This window comes from Pseudovirgaria hyperparasitica, assembly GCF_010093815.1.
Source record: "Pseudovirgaria hyperparasitica strain CBS 121739 unplaced genomic scaffold EJ05scaffold_1, whole genome shotgun sequence".
Taxonomy (NCBI): Eukaryota; Fungi; Ascomycota; class Dothideomycetes; order Acrospermales; family Acrospermaceae; genus Pseudovirgaria; species Pseudovirgaria hyperparasitica.
In genome coordinates, this window is record NW_022985549.1 from 1,634,625 (window position 1) to 1,661,831 (window position 27,207).

The window sequence follows — 27,207 nt, forward strand, 5'->3', positions numbered from 1 at the left end:
GATTCTTCTTGTAGCACAACGACAACTCGGTGGCCCAAGCGCGCTCGAGCTAGCTACCTACTACCTGCGCGTGCATGTTCGTCCCAGCTCCAAGATACACTCTACATTGACATGGCTGCATCACCCGCCAGCTCGCCACGGCTACCAAGTCCGCCGCCTATCGCAGAGGATCAAATAGGTCCAACATCGCCTGGACCTGCGACGGCTTCGACTGACGACTATGGCAAGCTTGCCGTGCCGCAAAGTGTCGACCACAGCGCTGCGAGAAGGATACGGCCTGGAACGAAAGCAAATGACATGGCAAAAGGACCACCATTGGTACCGCTGACTGAGGTACATGCCATCTATAGCCACAGCCATCAGACCTAATGTTCTGTAGATTGACTCGCCGTTCCAATTGACCGAGCATCTCAAAGCCCTACATTATTCCTATACCCATCCGACCGGAACCCAGAACCCTTCACCTATCGACAAGACCTCGGCGCGGAAGCTCGCTCTGGCGCCTGAAGGCGTGTCGCGAGAATTGTGGCTGTACGAGCTGTGTCGTTTCCACACGCAGAATCTCAACTCAATTGTCATCACCCTCTTCGCCGCGAAACCTCCGTGTTCATCACAGACATGTCCCGATATGCGCGCATCTGAATGGCAATATCTCTGCGCCGTACATGACCCACCGAAATCGTGCTGTGCTATAGACTACTGCTGCCACACACTCGACTGCGCAGGCAACACTCTTACCTCGCCGAAACACTTTCCCAGTAGACTGCATCTGGGTTCAGATATCGGTAACCCGGACCAGCAAATACGACAGCTGACAATCATATTCCGTCGCCTCTACCGTATATTCGCGCACGCTTGGTTTCAGCATAGGGAGGTCTTCTGGCACGTAGAGAAACAGTCAGGTCTCTACATATTTTTCAAGACTGTTATAGACACGTATGAGCTACTCCCGCCAGATGGCTATACCATTCCAGAAGAGGCAGATGGAGCAGAAGATACACCGGTTGAACCAAAAAGTGATGGCATGGAAGAAGAAAATAAAAGCTTACCTGACGAATCTGTAGAAGAAGATGCGCAGGACTTTGCACAAGAGCCGAAAACCGCTGTTCTTACACTCCCTGACAGCAATGTGGAAACAAAAGTAGAACCAATCCCCGAGATACCCGAAGAAGTTCCGGAGCAACCCAAAGCGGAAGTGCCACCACCAGTAGAAGAGCTGGCTGAGGAGGCGAGCGAACCAGTGAAGGAGGAGGAGGAGGAGGAGGGGGAAGTAGAGGAGGTAGAAGCAAAGACGGATCCGAAAACAGAAACAGAGACGGAAACAAACGCCGAACCAGAAATTAATGCTGAACCAGTACCGGAACCTGAAGCAGAACCAGTAGCAGAGCCAGAACCAGAACCAGAACCAGCATCGGAATCAGAACCTGCTACAGAGGTCGCAGAACGCGAGTCGAAAGCCGAGGTGGAAACCGTGGAAACAACACAGATTGAAGCAGACGGTACTGACGAGACAGACATAACTGCTGCTGAGGATGAGCCAAAGGCAGAGACGGAGGCAGAACCTGAGGCAGAAAGCACTGAAAAGACTACATGAGCACAAGACGTGAATGCCGCCATTTGCGTGTATGCGCTCTCGATGTGTAATGCTAATGCTTTGTTACGTACGATGATATGTCTGAAGCGATATTTAAGGCGATGGATTTCTGGGTAAGCGGCGCCGTATTCGTTGGCCCTGATATAGTTTTGACATGGCGCGACACGACGGAAGCTTGCTTTTGCAGTCTCAGGTTGCGTGCAAGTGTAGGAGTAGGACGACATGCAGGCTTGGTGTGGGGAATCTCCACGCTACAGGGAGGCTCTGTGTGCATAGTACAGACGTCTCCCACGATTATCTGGAGGCTCACGGGCCGCAGCCGTGGATTATTGCCCCAGTCCCACGCGAATCCGTTGATGGGCTGCTGCACGACACTGCAGTACAACATGTCGAAGTTTTATTTATATATTATTGCGTTTAGCAGTGCTCCTACCCAATTATACCAATTCGAAGAAATTCTCTCCACAGCGAAGCTTGGTGTATGGCCGTCTCACAGCACAAGCAATGGGTGCCAATTGAATGTGACATGCTGCAAGGCCGCGAAACAGGCTAGGACTATGATCAAGGATGGAAAAGATAGACGGAATAAGAGCTTGAAGAGATGCATAACCGGAGCATGTGAGGATGTGAAAAACAAAGCCGAGAGATTGACGAGTGATGGAAGAGTAGAGCGCACATTACACGGTAGAGGGACGAGATCAGCTCGGCCGAGTGGCTGCTCCATTGACCAACGGAGCTGTGGAGCGATTGACGGGAGGCAGCTCGCACCACCATCACCACCACCACCACCAGCAGCTCTCAGTGGATCAGCACCATCAACCTAATTAATACTACTCCTACTATTACTACCACCCCCACTGCATTTCTCTGAAGAGTCTGAGCGTCCTGGAGTTGGTGTGGGATAGACTTGCACTCAGTCTCCCACGCATTCTTGTCAGTGGCGTTTTTCGCAACATGACAATTGAGGCTCGGTGGTGCCCATGATGGTGATCACTTCCGCTGAGTCGTGATGAACCAGGATGTACAAGAGCCAGTAACAATGCTTACAAACAAGCCTACCAACCACTATATGTTGCTACAAAGACGAACATACGAGCAGCAGACGAACGGACCAAGTGTGTGTGTGTGTGTGTGTGTGTGTGTGTGTGTGTGTGTGTGTGTGTGTGTGTGTGTGTGTGTGTGTGTGTGCATGTATGTATGCAGCAGCGGAGTAAACATGCACGCACTCCACAGCCCGTTTCCCTCCCTAGCATGCACATAGGAGCAGTAATTAGCAGTACTGTAGTAGTGATGGGACTCGATATGCCGACACACACAGCAATCTATCAGCAGTAACGGTCGCCGTTGGGCGTGCATCTGCTGACTCTGTCGTCCACATCGATAGGTAATAATATGCAGCTCATAATCCCTGCCTGACTGACATTGATACACCAAAGGCCTCAACCCGTGCTGCTGCCAATCCGTGTCTACCCGTGTGCTGGATGCAGGCAGGCAGGCATGCATACGACAGAGTTTGAATATTCTCGTACATCCTCTCTTCAATACACTGCACAAGATGGAAGAGCAAGACAGAGACTGAAGATTAGGATTCCCAGGACTGAGGGAGGGGGCCAGCGATCGTATTGCAGCTAATTAGTTGGCGCGCTTCCCGCCTGGTTGCCGTGAGCGTCGCCGCCGAGCACTGGGCACTATCGCACTATCGCACTACCGCACTATACCGCACCACCGACCGCATCACCCTCCACTCCACCTTTTTCCCCCAGTCGTCCTGCATCGTTAAACCCAGCTTTGACCCTCGCTCGCTCTATTATCTGTTACTCTGTTACTTCTGCCTCCACCAGCTTGGCTTGCCTCCCATCCCGTCCATCCACCCTTACAGCTTTATCCACTCTTCAACCCTACTACATACATTACACACACACTCAACACTCTAATTATACTCTCTATACGCTCTGCACTCTTCACGGAGCGGTGTTCTGGTAGTAGCTGCTTACTGCTTACTGTTCATCTCTGGTCACGCCCTGCAGTGGGATGCTCGCGCGCGCCCTCAACATCTGTTTCCCCACTCTCTCGACTACTGCTACTGCTGCTGCTATCGCGTCGCCTCCCCCATATTACGCCTCGCCCTGGCATCGTCTTCGCGGCTTTATCCAGTAGCTGTTTACGTGCCTGTCATTCGGCCCTATCAACGTACACTGAGCTTTGCCAGCCTTCTGTAGCCAGTCTTTTCGCCTTTTGCGACTTTCCGCTCCACCATCCTCAGAACCTCCGCCGGCTTACTCTCCGCGCAACACACACGGCGCGCTCCAGAGGCCTGATCAGCGTGCCGTGCTTTGGCCATCCCCGTTTCCACTCAGCAGCAGCATTCACTTCGCCGCGCGAGTGATTCGCGATCGCTGTCTATACCTTATCCTTTCGCCGCCTGTCTCCAACCGTGCCCCATCATATCCTCACCGCGAGCCAGATCCCCGCCGCACCTCCACGTCAACTACCATACCATGCCTATTGCAGCTCTGTAATCCCCACGAAAGAAGCTTTCTTCAAGAGCCGTACTTGCTGCAGTAGGGTCCCGGTGCGGACGGCTTGCCCTTGCCCGATACGACCTGTTCCGATTCAGCCCTATCATTCTTGGGCTGACCTTTCACAATACTGCCAGACACAATTGCTGATTCGTGAAGCTTGGTCATGACGGCTCAGGTCCTCTCTGTACATACTGGTTATACGTCGGAATTTGGGCAGCATCGCGAATCGAGCATGTCTGCCATATCAGATACCCCAAGGATGGGTCTTCCCACGCCAGCCTCTCCCAACTCAGGAGACGATCCAAGAGGTCGGCGTCGTACAAGAGAAGATGAAGATCAGACGCACGATGGCGATAATGGTGATGATGCTGATGGAGCAGATCCAGGTGGTTCTTCGAGAAAGAGAAGACGAAGTCGGAAAGGACTCGATAAGAAGTTTGATTGTCCCCACGAGGGCTGCGGGAAGAGCTACTCAAGAGCGGAGCATTTATACCGCCATCAATTGAACCGTACGTACAGATCACGCGCGACTCTTTTTATAGCTTTGCCAGCCTGTCTGTCCTCGAATGTGCTGAACAAGCTTATATCTACCAGAGCACCATCTCCGGTCGTACAATCTGGAGACGTATTAAAAGGAAGCAGGCTAATTACAAGGTGCAGACAACCCCAAGCAAATATATCGTTGCGACTTTCCTGACTGTAATCGATCTTTTGTTCGCCAGGACCTGTGTGCGAGACACAAAGAACGACATACTGCCCGAGGCTCACAGCTGCTCCGCAAGGATACATTTATGCATAATGCGAATCCTATAGTAACTGCTGCCTTGGAGGGCCAGAAATCTCATCCTCAGCAGGGACAGCATTCGCCTACGGTATGCATGGACTACCCCGTTGTCTTGTTCCGCGATTCTGACTGTGGTACTAGGTCTATATGCGGGATTCACCTGCATCGGCCCACCCAAGCTCTGCGACTGTAGGTTCTGCAGCCGTTGGAGGGTCGTCGATATCCCCTCCATTGAATGCGACCTTGCCCTCACCCGCATCCGAATCTGCTATGCGGTCTACAGCTGGTTATGGGCGTAGGGATGAACGGTACGACATGACTCCACGGGCATATAACAATCACCAACAAGGGCAACGAACTCCAAGCTTTGGTGCTATAAGCGCGGCGCGACCCAACATGTCACCGCACACAAGTAATGACGGATTCGCCCGGCCAGGCCTTCCCACCCAGGCATCTGGTGGCCACATGCAAACTTATAATCAAAGCAATAATTCACCTTACAGCGGCCCCACTGGGCAACAGTACAACTCACAAGCACCACAAGCACCACAAGGACCACAGGACTACAAGCAATACACCCCTTCGTCAGCTAGCTATCAAGCGCAGCAGAGCATTCCTCAATTTAATAATCTACCTCCACCCGGTTTTCAGACGATGAACAATGCGACTGATGCCCGCGGTCAACCCCAAGGCCATCATACCCCACAAACATCCCACCTGGAGAATGGGCAGACTGCAGTCGTCTCGGATACACCGATGCTTGGCACCACTCCCGGTTTTCAGTCGTCGATACCAGTGTTCGGGGGTGAGGGCTACAGTAGATCGCCATTTGCCATGGCCGATGATTTTGCTGCTTGGTTGTTTAATGAATCAAACTTGAATACGAATGGCGGGTCGGCTATGAATCTTCAACATGGAAGTGTCGCACCGGGACTGGGGTCATCGTCCACCATCGGACTACAAGCACCATATTTTAATTACGATCCGGTTGTCAGCGGGTATTATACTCCACAGGCACCCCAACAACATCCAATGGCTGTCAATAGTATTCTTGATACTAGTCTGCCGGAGTCTGCGCTGTCGGAGGAGAAGCGATCTCAGCTCATCGATCTTATCGAAGAACGATTCAACGAGACTGACCATGCACCCGTAAAGAGGCAAAAGGCTGAGCTTTTGGAAGGCAACAGGGATGGCCCCCATCATATCCTCAGCCTACACATGATGCAGACTTTCATTGCGTCGTACTGGTCTCATTTCCATCCCCAAATGCCTATCCTGCACCGTCCGACTTTCAATGCGGCATCATGTCCAAACATCCTGCTACTGGCCGTCATGGCCGTTGGAGCTGCATGCTTGGAAAAGAACCACGGATACGACACAACTCAAACATGTTCTGAACTTGCCAACTTTCTGGCTTGGCATCTGCGATGGGAAGTATTCATGGATGCGGACTTTCGTCCCCCTGCTAAGTGAGTCCAAATGAGGTAGATATACTAAGCCACACTGACCTTTTGTTAGGCTTTGGATTTTCCAGGCATTGATATTACTCGAGATCTTCGAGAAGATGTTTTCAACCAGGCCTCTCCACGAAAGAGCACATATCCACCATGCTACAACCCTCACACTGATGCGTAGAGGAAGCTCGCTCATCGGTAGATCTGCGATGGATTCTCCGCCAAGTACGAAGGACCCTAAATCGAATGGTAGTGCATCGACGGCACCACAGACACCCGATGAATGGTGGAATCATTGGATATCCAACGAAGCGACACGAAGGGCAGCATTCGCTGCTTTTGTCATGTACGTTGTTGCAGGGCCTTGATGAACAATGTTATGGGCAGTGAGCTAATGTCTCTAGGGACTCGATACATGCCACAATGTTTGGCCATTCCGCCGTTATGGTCGCGCACGAGATGCGCCTGCCTCTCCCGTGCGACGAAACACTGTGGTCAGCCACCAGTGGCGCGGAAGTTGGGCGTATCGAGACCAGCTTACACAACAACGGCGTCAAGCCAACAACCTTCCTCGAGGGTCTGAAGAAGACTCTCAACGGACAAGCAGTACATACGAACGCCTTTGGTCGCAACATTATCATGGCAGGTCTGCTGAGTGTCACATGGCACATGAACCAAAGAGACCTCCAAGTAACATCCTTGGGTGTGTCACAGGCATTAGGCGGTCGTGACAAATGGCGCGGAGCTCTCACTCGTGCCTTTGACTTTTGGAAAACAGACTTTGATGGTGCTGTAGCAAAAGTAGATCATGCACAGCAGCACCAGACCGGCTCGAGTTCACGCCGCAGTGCGTTGGATGACAATCTTATGTACGAAAGTCGCACCGTTCTGCACCATCTGGCACATATGGCCATGCATGTCGACATAGTGGACTGCCAGATCTACGCCGGTGCGACGCGGCTCTTGGGTCGCAGTATTACATCTCAGGATGCGAATGGTGCTCAGAAACGTATGAAGGAAGTGTGGGCACCTACAGCAAAGGCCCGAGATGCGACCTTTTACGCCCTGCGCTTCTTGAGTCAAGTATTGATTCCTGAAGACAGGCCCAACCACTCCAGCCTCATTTCTTCTGTGCCGATGCAATCCAATCCGGACATGACTTACGTTGCGCGCGAAGACTTTCTCCTCAATCGCCCCTGGGTTCTCTATTTCGCTGTACTCATCGTCTGGTCTTACGGTTACGCACTCGATGGCCCGCTCAGTCCGGCCTATACACTGAATACACACGACGAATGCGTCCGAGACATGCAGGGCTATCTACGGCGAGTGGGGACTGTACGCGCCCCTGATGATCTTGCGAAGCTCCAGAACCGCAATGCATGTCTGGGCTTGTTGGTTCTTATGCGAGACATGTTCAAGAAGACCCGCTGGGAACTCCTTCATGAGGCTAGCGTACGCCTCACTAAATGCATTGAGCTCCTCGCGCCATGATTTCATGCCTGAGCAGGAGTCCTTGACATGAGCCACATATCTCACCTACCGTTTGTACAAACCATTTCATTGTCCCGATAGCATATCCGGCGTTTTGACGGTTATCTGGAGCATGCCCGTTCATGTTCTGCGCCATATATTGTCACGATTACGCACCCATTTGTTTCCTGACAGCTTTCGACCTATGTTTAAATTAACACTCGTTATCCAGCCTATGCAGAATATCTGCAATATATTGTCGAGGTAGAAGGATATAACGAAAAGATGAGCCGATACAGGTTAGAGATGACTATATAGGATGAGATATATGGGACGATGCGGACTGTCATTACCAACAACATGTCGATGCGGCATGGGGATCCTTCTGGGATGGAATTTAGCTCTATATACCCTTTGCGCCAAGAAGCTATCTATCTTTATCCATCACTTCGCATCTTTTGCCAGCAGTCGCGGTGAGAAGGTGGTGCTCATTGATCGTGAGCCTGAAGCTGTGTGTAGTCAGTCCACCATCCACCCCACGCTCTCTCCCCCACGCTTTCTCCCCAACGCGGTTCCATCACCAAGGCAGCCCTGACGCCCTACCTAAAACACCCGGCCCCGATCATCTCTGGGCAAGGGACCCCAAACGTGCGTAGTGCGTGCCCCCGGACGTTTCTGACGCCATACCCGTCCCCTCTCCAACACTTTCTTTTATAATCGCACTCTCCACCACTTATACGACATCCACACCAACGAACGCTTTAACCCTTCCACTCGTCGTAGCTCTCTCACAATCCACCCTACTACTGTTCAAGCCAGGAAAGGAGCGCATGCCCAGAACACCTCGCGCCAGCACACTCGCCCAAAGGGAAGACTTCCTCAGCCGTGAAGAGCAACGCAGATCAGAAAGAATGGCAGCATCAGAAGCCACAGCGGCGCTCAAGACGTTCTTCCAAAGCAGCAGCTTCGCCGTCGCAGGCGCAAGCTCCGACACGAGCAAATTCGGACACAAGGGTGCGGTTCCAGTCTTTTCGTGGTTTTTTTTTTTTTGACTTGCACAACCATATATGCTTCTACCTCCTCTTACTTGAAAAGAAAAAAAAAAGCAAAACTCTACTAACATGGCTATCATCCCCACAGTCTTCGCATGGTATCTCGCCCACTCGCTCCCCGTCACGCCGCTCAACCCCTCCACGCCCAGCATCACTGCTCTGAGCGAAGCGCACCCGACTGTGCCCTCGCCCAGCGCGATTCCAGACCCCACGCATACAAGTCTGAGCATCATTACGCCGCCGAAGGTTACGAGGAAGGTGCTTGAGGAGGCGGCGAGTGTGGGTGTGCCGGCCGTGTGGCTGCAGCCGGGCAGCTTTGATGAGGAGGGGATGAGGTTTGCGAGGGAGCGGTTTGGGACGGTGATTGGGGGGCAGGGCGGGCGTGGTGGGGAGGGGTGGTGTGTGCTTGTTGATGGGGAGGGTGGGTTGAGGGGGGCGGGGAAGTTGTAGGGGTGGGGGATTGGGGGATGGGATGGGAATTGGAATGAGGAAGAGATGGTGGGTGTAGATGGAGGTGTGTAGAAAGAGCGTATAGACTCCCCAACTTGTTGCGCATGTGTGTCGTGGTATGTGTTACTTGCAACAGTGTATATAGATCAGATCAGATCAAATGAAAGGAAATGTTAAATCGAAGCCTTCTCTAAACCTCCTGCTCTGTATCAGGTACAAACCTATCCCAACATCTTACCCATCGGCCCTAATTTCCTTCCCAACTATAAAACCAACACAAGCCAGCCAGCCAAAAAAACCGCACCCACCTGATACTCTCATAACCAACCTCATCTCGCGCCCCTGAACCAACTGCTTGTTGTGCGTAGCAACTAAACAAGCAACAAACCGACTAATAATTACAATCAGATAGCCCACCGCTAACGTTGGGGGCCATGGATACGATACACACGATGACAAGCACAACAAGCACGGGACAATCTCAACCGATAGCGCGACACCGTCTAGGAGAAGACTATTCAAGGCTTAGCCGAAAAGCTTATCCCATGGATCCATACAAGCACTAAAATACAAGCACGGCCGGAAACGCCACAGGTGCAGCGAAACATATTTCCGTTTTCGGGTGCGAAAGAAGTCGGACAACCGGGGTTCGTTTGCCGACGCGACGGGGGTTTCCCGTCGTCGGGTCCGAAAGTGGGTATGTATGGGGTGTTGGGTTTTGTGTTGTACTGCTTAGTGTGGTTCTTGGGAAGGATGGATAAGATGAGGGATGGAGATTGATGTGGATATGGATATATATTTGATGGGATTTCCTGTGTGAGACTGATTTGTCTTGTTCAGAAAGTGTCATATGGTACATATACCTCACTTCGACCCAACATCCATCCATCCCCCCCTTTCCCCCTCCCATCCAAAACAAAACCATGTCCCCCAAACAAACCTACAAAATCGCAATCATCGGCGCCGGTCCAGCCGGCTGCACCCTCGCCCGCATCCTCCTCCACTCCCCCGCCGCCGCCTCCCTCAGCATCACAATCTTCGAAAGCGAGCCCTCCTCCACCGCCCGCTCCCAAGGCGGCACCCTCGACCTCCACCCCGACACCGGCATCGCAGCCCTCAAACGCGCAGGCCTCTACGACCAATTCCTCGCCCACGCCCGCTTCGACGGCCAAGCCCTCAAACTCACAAACAAGGCCTTCAAATCCTTCATCAACACCTCCTCCGGCTCCACACCCTCAAACCCCTCCTCACCATCCTCCTCCTCCTCACACGCCCGCCCCGAAATCGACCGCGCCGTCCTCCGCTCCCTCCTCCTCGCCTCCCTCCCCAAAGACACCATCCACTGGGCCCACCACCTCGAGCGCGTCTCCCCCGGGGGTCCTCCAACCTCCAACAACAACAACACTCCCTCATCCCCCACGACCCCCTCCTGGACACTCCACTTCCGCCACCACGCCCCCCAGCACGGCTTCTCCCTCGTCGTCGGCGCCGACGGCGCCTGGAGCCACTGCCGCGCCGCCCTCACCCCCCAACCGCCCATCTACGCCGGCATCGCAGGCATAACCCGCACCATCTCCCCGGGCACCTGTCCAGCACATCTCCGCGCAGCGCTGAACAAGGGCAGCATATTCGCGTTCGGCGACGGGAAAGCGATTACGGCGCAGCAGCTCGGCACGGGGGAGATTAGCGTTTCGACGTGGGTTGTGCAGGGGGAGGATGTGCTTGAGGAGTTATATGGCGGGGGACGGATTCAGGACGGGGAGGAAGTGCGGCGGGTGCAGATGGGGGTGTTTGAGGGGTGGAGCGAGGTGTTGCGCGGGTTTATTGCTGCGGGGGATGGGGAGTGCGTGGGGCGGAAGTTGTATATGTTGCCTGTTGGGCTGCGGTGGGTGCATCGGGAGGGCCTGACGCTGGTGGGGGATGCGGCGCATTTGATGACGCCGTTTATTGGCGAGGGGGTGAATTTGGCGATGGGCGATGCGGTGAGGCTTGCGGATGGGATTGGGGCTGCTGTTCTGCGGGGTGGTGGTGCGGAGCGTTTGGATGCGGAGGTCGAGGCGTTTGAGCGGGATATGTTTGTGCGGGCGACGAAGTGCCAGGAGCGGACGTGGGAGGCGCTGAGGTTGGGCTTTTTGGTGCCTGGGGCGCCGGATGTGAATGTTGAGGAGATTGTGGTGAATGCCGTTGGGGATGAGGTGCCGTGGTGGGGGATGGGTGTGTTTAAGGCTTTGGTGTATACGTATTTTTGGGGTTGGAGGTGGTGGCATGGTGTTAGTGGGAGGGTGGTGGAGGGTTGAGATGAGGAATAGATGTTGATACCTGGGTTTGCTCTGCGTTGTTTGGAATTGTGTATTGCATGCAGTATTTGCAGGTGACGTCGGCTCAGACTGTGAGACAGGGGCACGTTTGAAAAGGAACCATTTGATCAATTAATCACCCTTTATATCATATGTAAAAAGCTGGGTTTTCATCGGTCACCGGGATTCGATAGATACTTTTCTCCGGTCAGGCGGTCGTATTATAGTTCTCAGCCAGAACTCAATTTTATCTGTTCTAATTTACCCCTGGCATCATACCACTCCAAGAAAGAATTCAACACCTCCAGTCCCCTCACAATGCCCGCTAAACTGAAGCAGACAAGAACAAACATCAGCACGCCTGGCATTTCTACATTAATAGAACGTCAACATCTGTCTAGTATAAACACAATAAGCATCGCACGCCAGCACTTCCATCTACGAGCCCAACTCCTCTTCCAACAAAACACTCAAGTCCATAAAGTTTTACCTCTACATGAAAATCTCACTTAACAATCACCATACTCAACCAATATAACAAATCCAACGAGTCATATCCCCTTTACAATCCCTTCCGCCCAAACGACCTACCAATCCATCCAAACTTCAAGAGATTAAATTCTACAAACCAGATCATGCATAAAAAGACGAAGAAGAGGAAGGTAGTCCTCAGAATGAAATGTTTCTGTGTATTTTGGATCTGTATTTGTATTCATCGTTTCTAGCATTCGTTGTTTGTATAACAAGCAAGTAGTCGTTTTTCAGGGGCGTGGGTGGCGAATGGTTACTTTTTATTTTCTGATACTGGGGAGAATAGAAAGGGGGGTGTGAAGGCAGGGATGTTGTTCCTCACATACTCAAGTCTGGATGTCAATACCACAAAGTGTGAAGGTAAACTCGTACTTCCAAGAAGTGCAACAGGTGGACGAGACTCGAGATGACAACCATAACCATAACTACTGAGATCAGATAGATGAAAGGCCCAACACTCAATCCAGATACCGAACACAGCACATCATCCAAATCGACACCACCCACACCACGTATATAAGAGATTCGCGACGCTATCACAGGTATACAATACACACTCCTAATAATACACCACACACACACACATATCCACCAACACCACCTATGCCAAACCCAAAAAACGCCCATTTGCATTTCTGCAAGTTCCGACGTCTCCCCCCCCTTCCCCCAACTATTTTCATCCCAGCCTCTACTTAGTCCGTCTTCCCCCCAGTCCCGCCATTCAACAGACCGCCTTTCTCGCTGAGGTTGAAATACCCTCCCGTCTCGCCGAAAGTCCTCCCTCTCCTCGCTCGCCTGCTGTATAAAATGCCCAGTACGGTGCTTACGAGCATGGCGACGCCCATGATGATGGGGTGCTTGGTGAAGAGGCGAATAAAGCGGTAGTAGACGCGCATGATTGGCGAGGAGGTTGATTTCGGGGAGATCTTGGGCGGGTTGGCGGTGACGCTGCGCAGTGTTTCTGAGATGGATGTGCGGGAGGCGCGGATGGGGTCGCCGTTGATGGTGACGTCCCAATACTGGCGGTTCTGGTGATGGTTAGGGTTTGTCTATTTGAGTGACATGCGTCTGAGACACGAGGAGGTGGAGTGAGCTTACATCTTCGTCGTTGATGATGACTTTGGGGCCATCCTTTGCGTCGATACCATACGTGGTGCGGATCCAGCGATCCCAGAAAACGCCATCGACCCATGCAAAGCCAACCTCTGTGCGCTTGATCTCGTCCATGTCAATGCGGATGCGTTTGGCATTGGAAAGAGCGCGTTCGTCGTCGCGATCCTCTGCCTCTTCGATACGCAGTTGCTTAGCATCTCGGAGCTCCTGACGCTCAAGCTGCATCATGTGTGTCTGCTTGTCGATCCACTCAATGGCAGCATTCTTGAGTTCGCGCTTCGCACTGATAAATTCGTCATCGTTGTCACGGGTGAGGACAGCGAGCACAACAAGTCTGCCCTCCATGATCTCGACGGCGTTCGAGGAGGTAAGCTCGGGAACTATGGGAAGCCAGTTCTGCATCATCCAGGAGAGAACTTTCTTGACGTCGCGGATGTCCTTGGGCGCCAATGGCGTAAAGTATGTGGGCTTGCTATCGCGAGACACGACGAGCCTGGGCCAAGTTGTGATACCAAATCGTTCGACGAGTTTCTTGTCGTTTGTCTTTACCAGCTTGGCGTGTCCTACAAGGCTCAGAGTGAGGCGATCGAGAGCTGCCAGATCTTCGCTTGTGGTCGCGTGGTCGTAGAAGTAAAGGAAGATGACCTCCTCTGTCTCCTCCATCTTGACAAAGTCGTCAAAGTTGACATCAACTACGCCCTCGTTGACTTCAGTCGCCCTGCTAGCATACGAAATCAGGTCCCCGACACCTCTCAAGCCCTCATACTCTACCCTTTCACCTCCCCTGAAGAAGAGCATGGTCGGATAGCCCTTGACGCCAGCTTCCTTGCACAGACGCTTCTCCTGTTCACAATTAACCTCTCCGACATTCAGTCTGCCCTGCATCTCCTTTGCCATCTGCTTCCAGTTTGGCGCCAAAGCTTTGCAATGGCCGCACCATGGTGCGTAGAATTTGATGAACCAAGCATCGGTCGTTGCTGTGACTTTCTTCTGGAAGGCCTCTGCATCCAGGGGCACGGAGTCGCCCTGGAGGTTGGCTTTGCTGTTATCCTTCGAAGCGGGCCTATTCTGTATCGGAGCCTGATTCTGCAATGCAGCTTCAGGCTTTGCAGTCACCGGAGTCGCTACAGCACGGTGCGCCGAGGCCATGGCAGAGCCTGCCGCAGGATTCTTGTCCTTCTCCTCCGATACCTCCGGCTTCGTAGCCGCATCGTCCGTTTGCGTAGCGCCAACTTTAGGAAGCTTCACTCCCTCCTTCGGTCGCGAGCCCGGTCTTATCGTCTCTAGGCAGTCCTCCACGAAGCCGCTAAATACGTTGATGTCCATGCCTCCGACATGCTTGCTCGTCTCCTCGCCGTTCTTGAAGAGCTTAAAAGTCGGGAATCGCAGGCCGTCATACTTCTGGCAAGCATCCCCAAAGGATATACAGTCTATCTTCGCGAACTTGAAATCGTAGTATCTCGAGAAGGTGTTCAGACTGTCATCGGAGACCTGTTTATTCCCAGGAACGGGGTTTGAGGTGTAGTAGTACTCGTATGCGGTCTGGTAGATGGGGGCCATCGCTTGGCAGTGGCCACAGTATGGCGAGTAGAACTCGATAAGCCTACATGATTAGTACTGAAAGACGGAACAAAGAATGTTGCGGCTCACTCACCAGTTTCCTGTGCTTATAGCCTCACTGATGCTGTCGCCTGTGAGGTGTACGATCGGCGGTACTTCTATGCCATTGAATTTGGTAGGTTGTGGAGGGCCTTCCTGCTGCTCTGCGTCTGCTGCGGCGACAAATGCGAAGAGGAAAGCGATGCATGCCAGCAAGGCAAGCCGTATGTTCCTTTGTGAATTCATGGTGTGTGGAACGTATCAGGACATGCGATCGATTTGGCGCGCTGTATGCGTGGAAGGGTATGTTCGTGAACTTCGTAGACTTCGTGATGGGAAAGGACAGGTTGCACGATTTGAAAGGTTGGCGGAGTAGGTTCCAGTGCGCATTTGTTGGTATGCGAGTCTGGAAAGAAAGAAGAGTGGGAGGATACCTGACTGGGGACCTTGGGCTACTGCTGTTGTATGAGCAGTCTAAAACCCATCGTCGCTCAAGTCTCGAGTCAAACAAGTGTTGGCTTTGACATGTACGCCGCACCCCTGCCTCTCGCTCCCTATCATGAGTTACTGGATCGGGTCCTTTGTCAAATAACCTTATTCTTAGCACTAACGGGAACAGGAACACACTGAACCACGCCTCAATGGAAGGGAACAAACACCCAATCGACTTCGCTAGATATGCTAGGCGTAGTATATAATCTGAAGTCTTCGTATTCGAGTCTGGTCTCATGGCTATGCTATCATGGATACCATAGGCGATTTCAAGCTGGATCGTCTCAAAAGTTTCTGGACAGGTGGGCAAAGAAAGAAAAGATCATCTATTATCGGGCTCAGATGTTCAGACTCTACTCAATTACTCTCAACAGTCCAGTCTTCCTAGCGCTTTACAAGCAGTATTTCAGTATTCCTTGACTGTCCTCTACACGCAATACCAGAAAGCGAATATAAAACCCACTCCCTATCCAAGCACAAAAGCAGCACAAGGTCCAAGCTCGACCCTCAAATCCGCATCTCCAACAACACCACCACCACCACCACAACCCATCCCCCGAACCACACACTCACCACCCATCGCCAATTACCCTCAAACACAATCCATAGGCCCATACCAACTCCTTCTCATACTTTCGGCCAGCCATTTCCTCCCCCACCTCCCCCAAAGATGCGCCCCGCAACCCGCCTCCTCGCCACCCTCAAAGGCGCAAAACCAACATACCACACGCCCAACGCCCCAACCGGCCTCGCCGGCCTCCTCACACACCCGCACCCGCGGCCCGCGCTCATCTACACATACAAGCAGACGCTCCAGGCCCTGGGCCAGATGCCGGAGTCGTCGGTGTACAGACAGTCGGTCGAGGCGATTACCAAGGCGCGGCTGCGGACGGTCGAGGCGGTTGCGCCGCTGGAGGGCGCGGAGAGGCGCGAGGTTGTGCTGGCGAGGGTGCGGGAGCGGAGGCCGGGGTTGGGGGATGAGGAGTGAGTTTTTTTTTTTCGTTCTTTTTTGTGCTTTTGCGTGGACGAAAGAATTTGATGGACTGATGTTGGGTGTTAGGATTGCGGCGATCAAGAAGCAGGCGGCGGATGGGGAGTTGACGAGTGAGCAGTGAGTTGGGCGTCCTTTTATTCTCGCAGTGGTGTGGAGCCGTGTGAGAATGGAACACACGGGGGATATCACTGGGTACAGGAGGCATTGCTGACTGGCAATTGTGCACAGGGTCTCTGAGATCATGAGCAAGATCGAGAGTACTGGGGAGCTCACTACCAGAGAAGAGAAGGTTACAGAGGGACTGTTGACGGCAGAGCAGTAAGTGGAACCTACTGATACCTCTGGATCGAGCGCGTATCGCTGTATCTTGGTTGCATGAAAGCCAGCAGGTAAACGCATAGCTAACCACAACGGTACAAACACAGGATCTCAGACATCGAAACACAAATCGGCGCCGGTCTAATTGAAGAAGTCATCCAAGTCGCAGAGGGCGAGCTCGAGCTGGTCAAGAACATGATCACAGCCAAGCCGTTAGTCGTCTCCCATCCCTTCATTCTCGCATACAGATTGCCACATTCTGCATACATCGCAGCTAACAATAGTCATACAGATGGGAGGAACTCGTCGAGAAGGCACCCGAGGGACAATGGAGCTATTTCGAGCGTGGCACAGGCACGGAGAAGCCACCAGCGTAGTAGTACAACATGTGGCAACAATGTGGCGCAGTCGAAGACGAGGCATGTAGAAGTGTATGTGTGTATATATATAATACCAGCAAAAAAATGAATGCAACTGCCGTCATTTCATCGATGTCCACGAAATCGGGCCGTGGTAGCGTCTATTCGGTGGGGATCGTGTCTTTCAGCATTCTTTGTCAGATTTCACGCCCAAGGTTGGCTATGGAACGTGCCCGTGTGTGTGCTGTGGAATGGAAAGTCCTGGCGGGGTAAGTTGATGGGAAAAAAAGGGCTGAAGAAGGAGCTCCAGAGTTTTCTTCTGAGGCTGCTTTTCTCCAGTTTCAAGTCAGCCGGAGAAGTCAGGGTCTTTGCAGGTGGGGTGTTGGATTGGTGTTTTAAGATGGGGTATGTGTGACGAGAGTGACCTCATTTCGAGATTCGAGGTTCGAGGGTCCCCCTGCATGCATGTATAAAATTCAGAGCAGGCCACCATTTTGATGAGAGAGATTTCAGGCGACTATGTGCGCTCAGATTAATGACAGGGCAAGTCTGTGAGGGCATACTCGAGTTGGCGAAAAGGTTTTACTCCTCGCGAAGTGTGCGAGGCGACGCGTTGCAATCGTAAGTAGAGATCATAACCTAGCTGCGCCGATAACGGCAAGCGACAATGCAACATCACCACCACGTCTCTAAATAGTATCTGTGACTTACACTATCTCAAAGTTTGACCAGAGTCTAGACAATGAAACGTGTTTCGGCCGGATAGGCGTTGCAACGTAGAAAGATGAGCTGACTTTAGGAAAGCAAAACTTTTTCAAGCGTTCCGCATGACTCTTTTTTCAATATTTTTTTTCTCTCTCTTCATCTTCGCCTTCATCTGCTTTCGTGTCCATCGGAGACGCAAGGGACTAATAGATAGCGAGCGACGACGACGACGCGTGGCGGCATTTCCGCCAGGGAAAAAAAGGGCTGACGCAAGGCGGACAACGATCCCAGCAAGCTCATGCCCCAAGAACCCTGCGTGGGTACGGATCAAACTTCCTGTTTGATGAGGCAGAGCAGGGGACGTGGGATAGAGACATCGGTAGGGGTGTTTTGTGGGCAAGGCTTGCAGGACAATGTGTGACCGATGCTCGGCGGTTGGATGGGCGAGTGATGGAGCGGCGGGATGACTTGCAGCAGGCTGTAGGCGAGCGAGGCGAGAGAGGCGAGGCGAGCAGCTGGGAATGCGGAAGACAGTCCAGGGCAAGGCGATGGGCGATGGCGCTGGCCAGATGTCACTGCATTCCCATGCTTGCAAGAGACAGCTGTTGTTTGACTACTGCGGACACTGACGCACGCCGCCAACGCCAACGCCGCCGTAGACGAGCAAGTAAAAGTGTGAGGAATTGAGTAAAGTGACAGTGTGGTTGAGAGTGGTTAATTAGTGTGGATGGTGCAGAGTGCAGAGTGCAGAAAACAGAAAGGATGCCGGTGGGGCCGAGATGGATCTGATGGGTGGGTGGATGCTGTATCCGACATGGGTCAAAATTACAGCCACGTACGTAATCGAGCCGGAGGATCGGTATTACCTACTTGGGCTGGCTGCATCTCTGTATTGTTTGAGGTGCTGCTGGGGAGTGTGTTTGCCTAATGAGGTGTAGCCGGTGCCTGCCAGCTGCCAAGTTCGCAGCGACATTAATACCGCTGACTGAGTGCTGAGTAGCTAGCAGGTATGGTAAGTAAGGTATTGACTGCGGACGGCCGAAGCCGCCGCAGCAGCAGCAGCAACAACGTTTGTAAAGTGGGCAAAAGAGGGTTGGGCGGCTGGTGGCATCCGGCACCCACATCGTTCCCGCGCACGTCGACAAAACTTGCATCGGCACGAGACCCACGTCAGATGGATGGAATGGAATGGAATTGGAATGGAGAGAGATAGGATAGAGGAGGACGCGACGGTAGCAGTCCAATCCATATTATTAACTAATTAATGACAGCAACTCTATTACCGTGCCCGTTTACCTGGTTACCTGCTGGTTACCTGGTAGTTTTTAGCATTTAGCACAAAAGTCAGGGTCCGGAAGGCATGGATTATGTGCGTGTTTCCCAGCATGCTGGCTGTGTATTTGAGCATGATCGGCCCGGGACCACTACCTCTCACCCACGCAAGACCAGACTTACGGTATGACTGCGCAGTCAGAGAAAGAGACAGAGACAGAGGCAGAGAGAGACAGAAAGCCCTGAGACAGACAGACAGACAGACAGACAGTAGCAGTCGTCACTCGTCCATACAGCTGTTGCAGTATTAGTGTTTCGGTGCAGCGTGTAGCAAGTCCCAACACCATCACCAGCTATCGCCGTATCGGTTCCAGGGTACTGTGCTCACTTGCTCGGACGCTCTGCTGGCCTGTGTCGATTATAATATCTCTTGTCTCTGGCTCTGGCTCTGGAATGTGTCAGTGCCAGTGTGTCTATCCATGTCGTCTGTGCCTATGCGTCCGTGTGTATGTGTGTGTCTCTAGCCATCTCTGTGACGGTCTCTGTCGCTGCTTCAACACTTTGCACCGTTGCACCGGTTCAGTCCCAGTCCAAGTCTCTCAACGGAGGAATCTTCCTATTCGATAATTAGCTCCCTGCCCGACCACGCCAAAATCTTGAAGCTGTGGCCACATTCATCGCCGTAGGTAGCCTTTTGGCTTTGGCAATAACTAGTATCTATTGTATTAATCAACTGTCAACGAACCATGAATTACACACTGTCATTAATATCCCGTTTGTTGATGCTGCGTGGGGTGCATCCTAAGCTCCTATGCATGCTACTGTCTATATCTATTGCTTTCCAGCTGGACGGATACCGATCCATGTCCCCTTCCTTGTACCAGACAAAAAGCTCTGACGATAGACACGACACATATTAGGAGATGGACGGTCGATGCACGTCTTGTCCATTCTTCCCTGGCACTGGCATGCATCCATCGCCGGATTCCGAGAGGCATGACAGCGATTGGGAATTTTGCACAGTGCCAGTGATCAGTCTGAGGCCCGGTCGGAAGTTCGGCGCGTGCTGCAATTGAGCGTTCGATGGCTTGGGTTAGGCATGGCGCGTGGTGGCTTGAGATTTCATTGTGGCCGCCACTTGAGTCTGGGCTTCTGCGCTCTGGGCTCTGGGCTCTGCAAACAATCATCATCATGCTGAAAGCTCATGCTCATCATGCTCATGCTCATGCTCATGCTGATCCTGCAAACAAGCAGCACAACTTCTTTCGTCGCCCTCAGCGTGCCGTCTTACCGTCTTACCGTCTTACTGTTCAAAGCCGTCTAATTACCGTCCATCGTCTATTCTACCGACTACGTGCGCAACGCCGCCTCCCTCGTCTCGAGGGGTTGACGTTGTCGTCGTAGGATGATGGATGCTCAGATGCTGGAAACCCTTTCACGCCCGCTTGGCAAGCAACATTGCGTAATTGGTCCGGGTTTGTGACAATACTACTTAGCCTCAAACAGAGAGGTGCATGCCAATCTCTTGTGGCCGTGTGCAAGCACGAATCGCCCGTTTGAGTAATTGGCAGAATTGTGAAGATGAACAAGAGGCCGCATCAAGAGAGTCAAACAGGACCATGGGACGCGGCGAGCATGCCGACTCACGCACGCTGCCGCTGCCCACAGACGAAGTGGTTTTTTGTCCGATTCGCTAGCCGTCGCCTGCATTAGTCTCGACCAGTGACGGCGGCACTAGCTGAAGCGGAGGATGAAGAAGGTTGAGAGCCTTGAGGCTGGTGACGACGATGATTTGATCATGCTGGTAATGATGATGATGGTCATGATGGTCGTAGTGGTGATACCGCTACTGCTGCTACTACTGCTGCTGCTGCTGCTGCTGGTCTTCGCTCTGGTAGACAGTCAGAAGAAGTGGTCATTAATAGGTAAAATGGAAGGCCAACCTACGTGACACTACTGCCTGTCGTGATTCCTACCTTATAATTCATACTATACACTTCGGGCCATATTCACTCTCTCATCGATACACCGTGGATTAAAAACCTCCTCTATTCTTTGTGTAGGAGATAATGGATTATAGTATGGTATTAGTGATTAGTACATGGTAGTGTTCCTCCGAAGTTTCTGCCGGCACGTGATGGGAATGTACAGTTAGCTCACATCTGCATGTTCCGCCTGCACGCCGCCATCAGCCATCGCGATTCTTCATTCGCTTTTCGCCCTTTTGCCCTTTTCGCATTTGCCATTATTTGTCGTCGCCTCGAGTCCCCCTTCAATAATTCATCTCCCGGCTAATTCATCTTGCACTGAATCGCCACGACCAGCATCATCTTCCCCCTTTTGTTCCTTTTTTTTTCACACTAATCATCTCTGACCCTGGCCCCGGTACCTGGTTTATACCGTAACGTTCGAGCCACGGCACGCGAAAAGTGTTTGTATGTGTGTGTGCGTGAGAGAGGAAGACAGAGAGAGACGACATTGACACCGACCCACCTCTGATCTTTGCTACCGCCGACCCACACATCATCGCTTCTAGCCGCTCTTTTGCGAAATTCAAGCCTCTCTATACATCATATCATTTGCCTGCTTCCCTCTGCGTCAGAAAGTACCCGCTCGACAAGCATATTGATGTCTTCTTTTCTTCGAAGCGTCTAAAGCACAGCAGCGAGTCATTAGCCATACCGACAACGCCTTATCTCCCAGGGTTCATCGAGTCTTGCTGCGGTTACGCGCCAAAGTCGGCCAACTACGAGACGACGACGTTCGGCCGCCCAGCCCAGCACACCACACCAGCAGAAAGCAGCTATCCAGTAACCAGCACCACTCCCACTGCTACCATCACTACCACCACCACCACCACAAGCACCACAAGCACAAGCTCCGCGGCACTTCCTTGGGACCCGCTCGGCATATCCATCGCTGGCCTGTCTCTGCCTCGTCACTTGAGGGTCATCCACCTGCCCTTCTCTCAACAGGGATTTCGATTTCGAACTCGATTTCAAAACTTCTCTTGTCGTCCTTCGCCCCTGCCCTTTCTCTCTACTATCCCTCCCAAAGAGTTCTGCCGCTGTTTCCCCTTACCCTTGTCATCCCGAGCTTCCTCCACCCAACAGTGCATCTTTCGCGCCTCAAGCTTTCTCTCTTCTCTTCTCTTCCTCCCTCCCTCCCTCCCTCCCTCGCTCCCTCGCGTCATCGTTACTATACAAAGGCATCTTCACATACCTTTCCTCCTTCGCCTCGCGCTATCCCATTACCTGCGCCGGCTTCCTCACTTCATCAATCACCCATTTGCGGCTTCGACATATTTCAATCCACCAGGTTCCCACCCAGGAACGCTGTCGACCCACTAATTTCCACAGCGGGAGAGGCTTGAGGCTCCTTTGTGCAAGTGGATCCAGATCGCCCGTTCGGCTGTCGAGAGCACGCGGCCTGTCTGTCTTTGCCAAACATACTTTGACTGAAGCACCACCACTTCTGCTCCTCACACCTCGTGTCAATCTTTCTCCACCACGCCCCTCACCTTACTTTTGATCGTTCCCGCCGCCATCCTCAAATCCTCCCGGTCTCCACCATTCCTCTATCGCGAATACAGCCTGTGCTATACACATTTGGGAGAACTTTGCCCTGCCGCTTCCTACCCATCCGCCGACACGAATTCTTCTAGAAGAGCGTAGCAAGAGCAATAAACAGAAACGTCAAGGCCGACTTCACTGTTGCTTATATCTTTGACGCGTTAATCATGGACGACCATTATCGTTCAAATGGTTTGTTGACGCACATTGCTAGACGCGCCACTGCTAACCTTGAATTTTAGGTGTACAACCTCAGAACAACTACGGCACACCTGGCTCGATGCATACGTTACCTCCTCTGAACGGCTCCAATCAATACCCGCCCATGTACGGCCAGCAGGGTCCTGGCAGTAACCCTCAGACTCCATTGCCTCCACATACCACGGGCTCATCGGCTGGCTCAATACCGTCAATGTCTGCGCATCCGCCATTGAGACCGCTGCAGCCTTCAATCGGCTCCATGACTTATCCGCCATATTCCTCTGCACAGTCAAGCCCATATCCCACATCCACTGCGCCAGGTCAACAGATTGCACCTGCACCCATGTCCGGTGGTCCTATGCAAGAGCTGCGACCCATGCCTCCGAATCAATTGGCAATGCCGCACTATGGAGGGCATGCGCTCATGTCGCAACAGCAGCACATGGGTAATCAACAAGATCAAGAGCCAATTCACGTGGTTGGCCAGCAAGGTCGTCGCGGTGTTCTGCCCACTGTACCTGGCAGGACCCCACCATCAGCTGGAAAGCCGGCGACCAACCCCACCAAAAACGCTGACAACAAGTTCGAATGCCCCCATTGCAACAAGACATATCTGCATCTCAAGCACCTGAAGCGTCATCTGCTGCGCCGTACGTATCGTTAATTTTGTGCCTTGTTGTTGCTTTGCTTACTCCATTCTAGACACTGGCGAACGGCCCTATCAATGCCATCTTTGCAAAGATACCTTTTCGCGGAGTGATATTCTCAAGCGTCATTTCCAAAAATGCTCGATACGCAGGGGCAATCCGACTGGTGCAAACCACCTGGCCCATTCGCAATCGCACCTCAGAAGAAACAGACCGTCCGGCACTTCGGGTGAACAGAACTTTGTTCCGGGGATGCCCAACATGCCTTTCACGAGTGCCGGGTATGGTAACTCTGTTCCTGGCATGGCGCCGATTGCAAATGGCCAGCCTGGGTACAACGGCATGGATTCACTTTCTGCTCGCACGTCCAGGTCAAACAGCCTGATCCGTCCGACCGACAGCTTGAATGACACTAGGCGCAACATGCCAGGTATGGAGATGAGCAACTCGCGGGGTCATTATGATGACTTTCGTGGAGCCGGAGCTATGGGAAGTAACATGGGCCATCCGTCTTCAGGGTACGCTACTCCTCAATCGTCTACCCAAGTACATCAACCTTATGGTCTGAACCAGAAACCAAGCAGTGCCGAGCTTCGCGGCGTGGCAGTAAAGAGCGAGAGCTCATCACCCGCCCACTACAATCGCAACCAGCCGTCACGATTCAATGCTCCGGGGCCCCAACAGCCATGGTCCCAATATCATGGCGAGGGATCAGACAACCACTATCAGCCAAACGTCACTTCTGCGCCACCTGGGTTGAAAGTCGAATCGAACCAATCTCACTCATATGCAGAGGGTGATTACGGAACTCCTTCGAATGAAGGGCTCTTCAACACCCTCTATCCCGGTTCATCGTCCTTTAACGAACCACCGGCAATGAATGACAATTGGTTGTTTGCGTCCGATCCTTTACCAAACAAAGTGGAATCGCTAATCTCTCTTTGTTACCCAGATACCAATAACTTACCCCAAGATGATGTGCTAGGGCGACAGAGGCTAAAAGAGCTGTTCACTGTCGAAAATGTCAAGCATTTTATTCAACATTCCATCAACTACCACACTCACTGGCCGATGATTCATCTCCCAACCTACGATCCAGCACGGTCGAGCGATCGACTCGTCCTTTCCATTATTACGCTCGGCTCCGCCTGGTCTGATCGCCTCAGTCATCCCGAAGTACGGTGGCTCATGGATGTCATCCGATGTGCCATATACCGTTCCTCGCCAGTCATACAGCTTCTCAACAACTCACAATCCTCTCCTCGCGGTAGCGATATCGATCTCGAAGAACTTCAAGCTCTGGTCATTCTGAATTCTCTATTCATCTGGCATGGCGACGTACACCAACGAAAGCTTGGGCGCGAAGAAGTGCCCACCCTACGGCGCATCGCACAGCAGATGGATCTATTCAGTGTCTTTGGTGTCAAGGATTCTCGGCACAGTGCTCTTCATCGCCGTCACAGCTTGAACGATCCTCCACTCTCGCCTTGGTCGTGGGACACCTGGCTCGCACAAGAAAAGAGGATCAGGACGCTGTATCTGATATTTCTCATCGACGCTGCGATGGTGATCTTCTTCAACGCAAAGGCATCCTTTGACATATTCGAGCTTCGGGTCCCGTTGCCCGCGGATGATGCCGCATGGGATGCACAAAACGCCACCGAATGTGCCGACGCGCTCGGCATTCATGGGCCTGCTGCGCAAGCCAGGAATGTCACAGGCTCGAGAAGAAAGCAACAAGTGTACTTGCATGACGCGTTGATGCTGCTACTACAAAACACGTACGATTTCGTGCCAAACACTACCAACGCCTACGGCAAGTTTATACTCATACATGGCCTGCACAACCATCTGAATAATATTCAACGGCAAGAACAGAATGGAAAGTTATCATACAGTTTGCCTGCCAGTGGCGCCAGTACGCCCATGTCTCAACGAGATTGGGTTGCATCGGATGGCCAGCCCAGCACTTCCGGACGTGGTACCAGTAGCCCTGCAACACCAGTGGATGGCCCAACCACCCTTCATCTCTCTGCGAACCCTCACCTTAAGACGATGCATATGGCCCTGGAGAAGTGGAAGATGACCTGGGATTCGGATATAGTCCGACAATATCCGCCGAATAAAGATATTCACCGTGTTGGCTTTTGCCGCGACGCTGTACCGTTCTACTATCTCGCATCAATCTTCCTCAGAGTTCGAGCCGAACACTGGCACGTGCCAGCGGATGAGCAGTTCGCCCACGCCTTTGCAATGCTCAAGCAGGCTGGGAAGTTTCAAGATGCGCACGGAGGATCTGTTGCAAGCATGGACGATAGGTACGGCATGGATGCCTTGACGCAAAACGTCAGCATGTTATTCTCTCGCGTCAGCCAGTCGGAGCAGACTCTTCCCTCGATCGCAAACAGCTTGCACCCTCGCATGATGTAAAGTCTCTTCATGTCTACGAACATAACGATATCCATCTTTCGCCTCGGTCTAATTCGTTCTTGTACCGATCGCTATGCGCATACCATCTCCATCTATCGCTTCGACAGCGAGAACACCCAGTTGAACATCAGTCACGATATAAATTGTTCCGCAACTCGTGGTACGGTTGCGTGAGCCTCCTTCACCCTCTTCATCGTCTTGGGATAAGACATTCTCTTCTAATTGGTATACCCAGCGCTGTGGTAATCCATTGCATTTACAAAAAAGAAAAAATCTCGGCATGGGTTCCCGGTAAAAGCTAATATTTTTACTACGCAAAGCATAGAGGTACGACAACAATAGACAACAAGTAACGGCCGACGGCGATAGACGGGCCTGGACGCCCGGATCCATATTCTTTCGCCATTTATGTTTCTTGTATTCAAACATTCGATGCATTCAACCTTCTTACAACGCATTCTATGGTTCTTCGATGCAGTTGTCGGGACTACCGGCTGGCGAATGTTACGACTTGGGCGGAATGGTGGTCTCTTTGCATTTACGGCTTTCGTGTTGTGTTCTGTTCTGTTGCTCGATCATATTATTCTCGCGTTGATTCCCCATCACGCAAAAGTACACAGTTGCATCCACCACGCGGCTTCGGGTGTCTGTTATTCTTGAACTGTTTCGGTTTTATGTTTTTTTCTCATCGCATCGGTCGGACTTTTGCTTCTTTCACATTGAGAAACCACATTGCATCATTTCTCATCTTTTTGCATCGCATAGAACTAGAAGAAAAAAGGAAGGGAAAACATCGGCTCCCTCGGCGACGAGTGTAGAATGGAAATAGTACATGTCTTTAGAACGTGTACGGGACGTAGCGTGAGACGGCCTTGAAACCGTCTGCATGTTGCGCGCGCCGAGGGAACGCAGATTGTATTTGTCCGCTGGTCCATCCTCCATGGATGGTAAACTGCGATTTGTGTACATACGAAGCAAACTTGACCAATTCAAAAAGTTAACTCGAAGATCAAAAACCTTGTGCGTTTCATAATGCCTCCTTGCGGTCTGGCGATGAACATTGATAAGAAGTAAGCCTCTGTAGCTACGTATCTGTCGTCTTACTAGACTACTTATCTCAATCCAGACATCCGAGTAGATTACTGTACCAGCCGCAATGTGAATTTACATTATAAGACCATGAAGGTCGCGGAAGAATGACCGGCTTTGTCCCTCACCCGAGTGGACGCTATGACGTAACTCGTTCTCTGCGCGAAGCTTTACGTATGTGCATGCAGTTGCGGCATGATTAGTAGCTATGTGACCCCCTCCTAATACTTCGAAGTGTTAGAGAAGTCCTACCATTTGACAT

At 52.2% G+C, this 27,207-nt stretch overlaps 10 protein-coding genes across 10 annotated transcripts; 8 read left to right on the forward strand and 2 right to left on the reverse strand.

Annotated features, from left to right (window-relative positions):
* Positions 1–111: 111 nt before the first annotated feature.
* On the forward strand, positions 112–1,594 carry EJ05DRAFT_495813 (Mob1/phocein; the record flags this gene model as incomplete). Its single annotated transcript, XM_033746293.1, has 2 exons — positions 112–333; positions 380–1,594. The coding sequence occupies 2 exons, from the start codon at positions 112–114 to the stop codon at positions 1,592–1,594; spliced, it is 1,437 nt and encodes a 478-aa protein (XP_033605417.1).
* A 209-nt stretch (positions 1,595–1,803) lies between these two features.
* Positions 1,804–2,539, forward strand: EJ05DRAFT_21963 (uncharacterized protein). The gene has a single exon (XM_033739886.1). It carries the CDS (start codon positions 1,951–1,953, stop codon positions 2,416–2,418), a length of 468 nt encoding a protein of 155 aa, XP_033605418.1. The 5' UTR covers positions 1,804–1,950; the 3' UTR covers positions 2,419–2,539.
* A 1,568-nt stretch (positions 2,540–4,107) lies between these two features.
* Positions 4,108–7,994, forward strand: EJ05DRAFT_21976 (uncharacterized protein). Its single transcript, XM_033739889.1, has 5 exons — positions 4,108–4,625; positions 4,777–4,988; positions 5,042–6,369; positions 6,419–6,700; positions 6,759–7,994. Exons 1-5 carry the CDS (start codon positions 4,280–4,282, stop codon positions 7,843–7,845), a joined length of 3,255 nt encoding a protein of 1,084 aa, XP_033605419.1. The 5' UTR covers positions 4,108–4,279; the 3' UTR covers positions 7,846–7,994.
* Positions 7,995–8,537, forward strand: EJ05DRAFT_21977 (uncharacterized protein). Its single transcript, XM_033739890.1, has one exon. It carries the CDS (start codon positions 8,144–8,146, stop codon positions 8,417–8,419), a length of 276 nt encoding a protein of 91 aa, XP_033605420.1. The 5' UTR covers positions 7,995–8,143; the 3' UTR covers positions 8,420–8,537.
* Positions 8,538–8,735: 198 nt separating this feature from the next.
* EJ05DRAFT_432958 (NAD(P)-binding protein) lies at positions 8,736–9,326 on the forward strand (the record flags this gene model as incomplete). The annotated part of the gene is made up of 2 exons (XM_033741581.1): positions 8,736–8,838; positions 8,965–9,326. The coding sequence occupies 2 exons, from the start codon at positions 8,736–8,738 to the stop codon at positions 9,324–9,326; spliced, it is 465 nt and encodes a 154-aa protein (XP_033605421.1).
* A 923-nt stretch (positions 9,327–10,249) lies between these two features.
* On the forward strand, positions 10,250–11,789 carry EJ05DRAFT_459802 (FAD/NAD(P)-binding domain-containing protein; the record flags this gene model as incomplete). Its single annotated transcript, XM_033742584.1, has 1 exon — positions 10,250–11,789. The coding sequence occupies one exon, from the start codon at positions 10,250–10,252 to the stop codon at positions 11,621–11,623; it is 1,374 nt and encodes a 457-aa protein (XP_033605422.1). The 3' UTR covers positions 11,624–11,789.
* Positions 11,790–12,603: 814 nt separating this feature from the next.
* On the reverse strand, positions 12,604–15,353 carry EJ05DRAFT_506623 (protein disulfide isomerase). Its single transcript, XM_033747839.1, has 3 exons — positions 14,922–15,353; positions 13,253–14,870; positions 12,604–13,182 (listed from the first exon to the last, which is right to left on the reverse strand). Exons 1-3 carry the CDS (start codon positions 15,110–15,112, stop codon positions 12,847–12,849), a joined length of 2,145 nt encoding a protein of 714 aa, XP_033605423.1. The 5' UTR covers positions 15,113–15,353; the 3' UTR covers positions 12,604–12,846.
* Positions 15,354–16,028: 675 nt separating this feature from the next.
* On the forward strand, positions 16,029–17,047 carry EJ05DRAFT_433565 (Ndufa5, NADH-ubiquinone oxidoreductase subunit; the record flags this gene model as incomplete). The annotated part of the gene is made up of 4 exons (XM_033741610.1): positions 16,029–16,250; positions 16,435–16,454; positions 16,778–16,882; positions 16,963–17,047. The coding sequence occupies 4 exons, from the start codon at positions 16,029–16,031 to the stop codon at positions 17,045–17,047; spliced, it is 432 nt and encodes a 143-aa protein (XP_033605424.1).
* Positions 17,048–18,510: 1,463 nt separating this feature from the next.
* EJ05DRAFT_22234 (uncharacterized protein) lies at positions 18,511–18,962 on the reverse strand. The gene has a single exon (XM_033739911.1). The coding sequence runs from the start codon at positions 18,886–18,888 to the stop codon at positions 18,601–18,603; it is 288 nt and encodes a 95-aa protein (XP_033605425.1). The 5' UTR covers positions 18,889–18,962; the 3' UTR covers positions 18,511–18,600.
* Positions 18,963–22,745: 3,783 nt separating this feature from the next.
* On the forward strand, positions 22,746–25,880 carry EJ05DRAFT_516422 (uncharacterized protein; the record flags this gene model as incomplete). Its single annotated transcript, XM_033748652.1, has 3 exons — positions 22,746–22,770; positions 22,821–23,429; positions 23,482–25,880. The coding sequence occupies 3 exons, from the start codon at positions 22,746–22,748 to the stop codon at positions 25,854–25,856; spliced, it is 3,009 nt and encodes a 1,002-aa protein (XP_033605426.1). The 3' UTR covers positions 25,857–25,880.
* Positions 25,881–27,207: the final 1,327 nt, after the last annotated feature.

What these genes read in the sequence shown, in the direction of transcription:
- EJ05DRAFT_21977 (XM_033739890.1), top strand. Translation starts at nt 8,144, where the DNA reads ATGAGATATATGGGACGATGCGGACTGTCATTACCAACAACATGTCGA.
- EJ05DRAFT_21976 (XM_033739889.1), top strand. Translation starts at nt 4,280, where the DNA reads ATGACGGCTCAGGTCCTCTCTGTACATACTGGTTATACGTCGGAATTT. An exon ending in AGGGACAGCATTCGCCTACG is followed by an intron (nt 4,989 to 5,041) that starts GTATGCATGGAC and finishes CTGTGGTACTAG; the next exon opens with GTCTATATGCGGGATTCACC. An exon ending in GACTTTCGTCCCCCTGCTAA is followed by an intron (nt 6,370 to 6,418) that starts GTGAGTCCAAAT and finishes ACCTTTTGTTAG; the next exon opens with GCTTTGGATTTTCCAGGCAT.
- EJ05DRAFT_506623 (XM_033747839.1), bottom strand. Translation starts at nt 15,112, where the DNA reads ATGAATTCACAAAGGAACATACGGCTTGCCTTGCTGGCATGCATCGCT. An exon ending in GCTATAAGCACAGGAAACTG is followed by an intron (nt 14,871 to 14,921) that starts GTGAGTGAGCCG and finishes CTAATCATGTAG; the next exon opens with GCTTATCGAGTTCTACTCGC. An exon ending in TCATCATCAACGACGAAGAT is followed by an intron (nt 13,183 to 13,252) that starts GTAAGCTCACTC and finishes AACCATCACCAG; the next exon opens with AACCGCCAGTATTGGGACGT.
- EJ05DRAFT_22234 (XM_033739911.1), bottom strand. Translation starts at nt 18,888, where the DNA reads ATGCAAGTTTTGTCGACGTGCGCGGGAACGATGTGGGTGCCGGATGCC.
- EJ05DRAFT_21963 (XM_033739886.1), top strand. Translation starts at nt 1,951, where the DNA reads ATGGGCTGCTGCACGACACTGCAGTACAACATGTCGAAGTTTTATTTA.